This window comes from Falco peregrinus, chromosome 5, assembly GCF_023634155.1.
Source record: "Falco peregrinus isolate bFalPer1 chromosome 5, bFalPer1.pri, whole genome shotgun sequence".
NCBI lineage: Eukaryota > Metazoa > Chordata > Aves > Falconiformes > Falconidae > Falco > Falco peregrinus.
The window spans coordinates 6712821-6718820 of record NC_073725.1 but is presented as its reverse complement, the minus strand read 5'-3'; the positions used below and the strand labels follow the sequence as shown (position 1 = coordinate 6718820).

Here is a 6000-nt window from a genome sequence, read left to right as displayed (position 1 = left end):
AGGCTGCAATGCAGGCAGCCACCGGTGTCCCCCAGGCAGGCAGAGCTGTGTTCTGCCAGACATGAAATGACCTGGCAGGGAAGTTCCATCAGTTCAAACCCAGCCTCCTGTGGCACCTTTCAGATGACTTTCTATTCTCTAGCAGTGCCTCATGTGAGGTAAGTCATCAAACTCTGGCTGAACGCTTTGAAGCAAAGGGAGGGATTTGGTGTCATCCAGTCAGACCTATTTTTTTCCTGCGTACTGGAGTATAGGCTTCCATTAAAGACAAATGTGCTTTTTCTTCTGTTCTAGCAGTCAGAGGAAAGGCTGACTTGACTTTCAAGGGAAGTTTCCTTGAATGGTGAACCTGGAACAAAGATGATGGGGTCTCAGAGGTGCTGCTTAGCCCCAGCTGCAGTGGCGATGGCCACATAAGTCTGACTTGAGAGACAAGCGTGCGCAGCACAAGGTGGCACTAATGTATGGAGGGGGCAGGGTCCTGCTACCTCTGTGCTCAGTATGCCCCTGAGGATGCTGGACATCAGTTAATCAGCTAAGACGAACGTGAACAGTTGATTAAATATTTGTGTTTTAAACTGCAGAATCATACTTTTCCTTCGGTCCAACAGATTAGAAAGTTCTGCTCTCCAAAGATACTACATTTGGATCTTTGGAGATATTCATTAGGGTATTTCTAAATGCACTGCTTTGTACTATCATCAAATCCTTCGGATGGGACATGTGTTGAAGACCCCAGACGGCGAGGCATGTCCAAGCTACCAGTATGCTTATGGTAGAGTGAAAGGGAGAAGCAGAAGCAGAAAGGTTTGATTGTCTTCCTAAAAAAATAATAATAAAAAAATGGTACTGAAATACTGTTCCTGCCTTTAAAAAAACCAACCAACTTATTACTGAACTGACCAGAAAAAATAAAATAAATCATTGTTAGTCAAATGTCTGTGTTCAAAGGAATGGAAGAGTGCTCTGATGGCATCGATTCTTGGATATTGATTGGACTGATACTGTGATTTGTTGCTTGCTTGAAGTTTTACACAGAGGTGGTTCAGAGTGGTCGCAGAAAATAAATGTGTGCATAGGCTTGGCTGTGGTAGTACAAGCATCCCAGTGCCAGTCTGAAACTGCTGACATTCAGTAAAACTGTTCTAAGTTTTCCAAGTAGGAAAGTTTCCAGCAATGTCAGGATGGTAATTAGCGATTGATTTTCATTTGGCAGCTTGCCACGTGGTCAGTGACAGACACCAGAACTCTTTAACACATTTAATGGGATTTTTTCTTCCATTTACACTATCATAAATTACAAAGCATATTTCACTTCACAAAATAAAACAATTTCCAGATCATTTTTGTGACAGTATTAAGTAGTACGTAACCTACAACAAATAGTCCTGTACAAGGCAGGAGGATCTATGGAAGTATTGGGAACTCAGACTATTTAGCATTTGCTCTGCAATCTGGGTTAATCTATCTAGCCCTTAGTCATTTCTCTAGAAGATGACAAATTTACAGTCATACCTCCCTTCATTATCATAGTTACACATATTTTTCAATTTGAATAGAAACATGTGCTCCCTGAAATAATTCAGGAAACCACATCACTGAGTTACCAAGCATATGATACAAACGATCAAGTTGAGGGATTATTAGAATTCTTTTTGTATTGAAAATTGAGTTTGGTAGTAAAGTATGTTGATTTTCTATGCTTGCAGAAACATCTCATGCTGAGAAACAGTTTTTAACATTAGGAATAAGTTTCAGTTAGACTATGAACTCTGTAGGTCAATGTTTGTGAGGGGAGAAAAATATTAAAAATTTGTAATAATTAAATTTACCAACTCCCACATTTCCTACACATTCTTTTTTTTTTTTTTTTTAACAAACCATCAGGAAACACATTCAAGATAAATACCTACATTTTTAGCAGATTTACTGTACATTTATAAATACAGAAACATGACAAAACATAACTTGATTTTTACAGAAAAACCAAATCCTTCATCATTAACCCAAAAAAGTGCTGACTTTTCAACAAGGCCAGAAAATATCCAGTGTCCCAGCATCACTTAACTTACATATTACTGTAATCCAAGAAAAATCTGGCATGTGAAACTGATACTACCTCCAGGACTTCTGAAAAATTCTCAATACCATATTTTACATGGGAGTAAAAAACAAACAAACTGAGAGAAAATACTATATGTTTTGGGAAATAGGAAATGGGTAAAAGTGTACAATCTTAGGATGCTAGTGCTTAAATGCAAGGAAACTAAGGAAAGCTGGAATACACACAAGAAAATAATTCTCCTTTAGAACGCTTGCCATGAAAGAGGTATGTCAGGATAATGCTGCATTAGTGGTAATTGTTCTCAATATATCATAGCAAAAATGCAGGAAAGAATTACGTGGAAAATAATCAATGCACCGCACTGATTTATATTTTGCTAAAATAAAATGCCATTCTTTCAGCTAGGTAAAGTAAAAATATCTTTACAATATAGGTTCTGTTTCACAATTGACATATATAATTATGTCTCATGGAGAGGGAAATGTATAGGTGTATACAGGTAACACTGATTAAGTACCTTTTTGCTTCTCTAGCCATATTAAAATACGTTTTGTGTTTCTTAATAAGTTAACAATAAAATTGTTTGCAACAATTTGTTCTCAAAACAAATATACATCTGAGCAAGGCAAAAGATACAAGGTAAGAGGATTTTTTCTGACCTTCTCATTCCCTTCTACAAAGAGGCATATGTCTATGAGACACAGGCTTTCCCTAAACATTTTGGCATCCATCTGCAACTTTGCAGAAATTGAAGTGCAGTCAAGGAACTTTCCTTTATGTTTAAAAAAAATTAAAGAAATGTTGGTTTTCCTTCAAACTAATTATTTTAAAACAAATGGCTTTGAAGAGATGCCCCTCTGTCTAAAAGAGAACATCTTCATTTTCTATTAAAATCTGCACAATTAATTTCTGGTACCGCATGTCATTCAGTGTAGCAAGGGTACTGTCCTCTGGAGGTCTCATTAAAGTAGGCCCAAACACTATTCCCAGGTTTTCAGCATTCATAAAATTCTCCTTTTCATGCAAGGTAACCCTAAAGTAGAAGAAAAAAGAAAAAAATTAAAAAAAAAGTAAAGAAAAAAAGTAAGTAGTTGTTTACTTCCCAGAAGAAATGAATATATGCATCCTAATCTTTAGTCCTGCTTCACATTAAGCATTGATAATGACATTTTTCAGTAACAATTTTTACTTTCATTCAGTGCAGCTATGGTGAGGCTGTGATTTCCAGCGCCTTTAAACACTCCCCATGCGACTCTTAAGTGTTTTTTTTCATGTGGCTTTCCATTAGGGTAGAAGAATTAGCGGCAATTGCTTTTTTTTAGAAAAGCATAATCATGATTTAAACGATGATGTATGGAGCAGTCCCCCACGCTACAGTAACTGCAGTTCTCTGGCACATGGGGCTCGGTGTGCATCACACCTGAGGTGTGGGTGAGGGTCCTGAATACGAACCTAGATTTTCCTTTGTTTACCAAGGACTGCCATGGTGCCAGACATGCTTTCAGGCTGGGGGAACCCATCCCTTCATACCTTTCGTGCCCTACTTGTTCTACTTCAGGAGGAGGCTGAATCCTGGGGCAGCCTGGGGAGGTGGCTGTTTAAAGCCAGGCTGCTACAAATGCCGTCTATCCTTGACAAGAGAACAGAGGCACTTCTAGGAAGGAACCTCGGCTGTTTTGTTCCCTGCCATGGGTCATATAATGTAAATGCAAGAATAGGTAGATTATGTACGGCTGGAGCAAACAAAGAACATCAAGGATGGACCAAGCTGCAAGAGAAGTCAGCCCTGACTGGAAAATCATTCAGGCCTGTTGGAAAGTGCAAGGTGTGCTCAAGGTTTTCCTCCAGGTAGCAGAACTGGAGCACTTCAGTGTTATCCCAGCAAGCCTTTGGCATTTCAGTTTGGTCCTGGGTGCTCTTGCACTGCGGTGTAGAGACAGCCGTGGTCCCTTGTTCAGTCATGATCCCTCATGGACCAGACACTTGCTGTTTCGAAGTACAGCAAGGGGGAAGTTTCACATTCCTCCACACCACTGCTTTGCCAGAGTGGAGCACATCTGGCTTTGAAACCAGCTCTCCTGGCAACAGGTGAGACCAGCCCGGCCATGGCAATTCTCTGCTGGGTAGCAGTGGATTCACTCATGCCATTGAGGGGGCACAAAGAGGCTGCAACCAGCGGTAGTCTGGTCTCCTGTTATTTGCAAGGTCCTTACGTGACTACATTTTGCTTCTACTACTGGCTCTCTGCAGAGTGTCATGGTCACAGAAAAAACAGTTCCTCTGCTTTCAGGAGAGAAGTTCGTTAGTGCCCCTACTCACAGCTACATCCTCATCTTCTAGCACAGATACATCAGCTGTGCTTTGCAAGGAGAAAAGACAAGCCAAGGCTGCCTGGCCCAAGCTACCTCTACGCAAGTGTGAGTGTAACACTGCTTTTCCATCTGGGGATGTATGCAGTGCAGCTACGCAATGCCACATACACCTTACTAGCACCTCTGTGCAAGAGTGTGGGGCTTGCTCCATGGTCTGGGGTGAACACAGAGAAGATTCACAGCTTCACTGTAACGGCAGCATGGATGGAGTTGTACGTATTTCACCACAGGGAGGACTGTTCGTGGTATTGTGTTTCCTCCAGTTTTGAGCAAAAAGGAAGATAACTCAAGAAAATACTTCATTAGCTGATGAACACACTCATTCTTCATTGCTGACATTGTTCTCTGCTGGATTTTCCTATGATTTTTAACAACAACTCAGTGCAGTTTCTTTTCTGGTGAGAAATGGCACTCACTGGTGTAAACGCTGTGATCCTGCAGTCTTTACACAGCCTCCTCGACAGCAGTGCATGTTTCCACTGTGCAGGAAGAGCCCTGTGGGGCTGGAGTTGGGATTCTGTGTTTAATCTACAGAACAGCATAGTTTGAACTTAAAGGATCCTTCCCTCTTTCACATTCAGATCTCTCCAACAGATTCTCCATAGGAGCTGACATGCACTCGGCTTCTGTGCAGACACTGAAAAGTCACGATTTGGGAAAGGGGAGGAAATTCATTGCGTGACTTGGGACAGAAAGCTTAATCAGCTGTTTGGACTATTTTTGTCTCATCAGTAGTTCAGCTCAACAGCTGAACCAAAGCCTGTACAAAGGAAGGCAGGCAAGTCAATACTTGTCTATTAAAAATTCGCTGCCAGGACATGAAAGTACTGATTCTGTATGCTAGTCGCTTGTCTGCAGCCTCCACTGGCCTTCTTAAAAGCCAACACGGTTCATCCTGAGTTGTCCATGCATATGTGCTGACAAGGGTGGATATTTGCACCTCTCATTTCTGCAGTCTGCAGAAGCTCCTGCATACCCAGATAATGTCTCAGCAAAAGGAAAAAACCTGCTCCCTTGTAATGCCCTGAGCCGGATTCAAAATGAGGAGAAGTCTCTGCATAATGAGAACCTGATTGAGCATGAAATGCACTTCAAACAAGCTCTCTGATGCAATTTTATGTGAGCTGAGGTCTTTTTTCTTTTTAGGTTTGCGTTAATAGTGCAGAAAGTGCAGATCAAACCCAGAAAATACTCCAAATTTGCACCTGTATTGCAAGTAGTAGGACAACCAAGAAAAGATCAAGGATTTACTGTATAAAAGTGAGCAGTTTTATTCCTCCCTTATCCCCTCTTCTATTGTTTCCAAGTAGCACCATAAACTTTAACCAGAGACAAGGGACATCTTGGGCAATATATCCTTAAATGAAGGTCTGCTTTGAGATGATGGTTCCAGTCTTCACTCAGCTTCAGTTTTTAAAAGCAAAGAAGACTTCCTGAGGCATGTATATACTCGAAGTAGCAAAGTGGAGTTAGCATGGTTTTGAAAAAGTTTTGCTTCATGTTAGTGAACGTGAGGCATCCTCTTTGGAGCACTTCATAAATCTCATAGGTACCTAGCTGAAA

General features: G+C 40.9%; 1 protein-coding gene across 3 annotated transcripts in view; it reads right to left on the bottom strand.

Moving 5' to 3' along the window:
* Positions 1 to 1245: 1245 nt before the first annotated feature.
* The window catches only part of CHN2 (chimerin 2), a 163238-nt gene continuing 158483 nt past the window's right edge, over positions 1246 to 6000 (bottom strand). For all 3 annotated transcript variants that reach the window (XM_055804652.1, XM_055804653.1, XM_005230668.4), the window contains one exon: positions 1246 to 3098. In XM_055804652.1, coding sequence (XP_055660627.1) covers positions 2927 to 3098 — 172 coding nt within the window. In that variant the 3' untranslated portion in view covers positions 1246 to 2926. The remainder of the gene's footprint in view (positions 3099 to 6000) is intronic.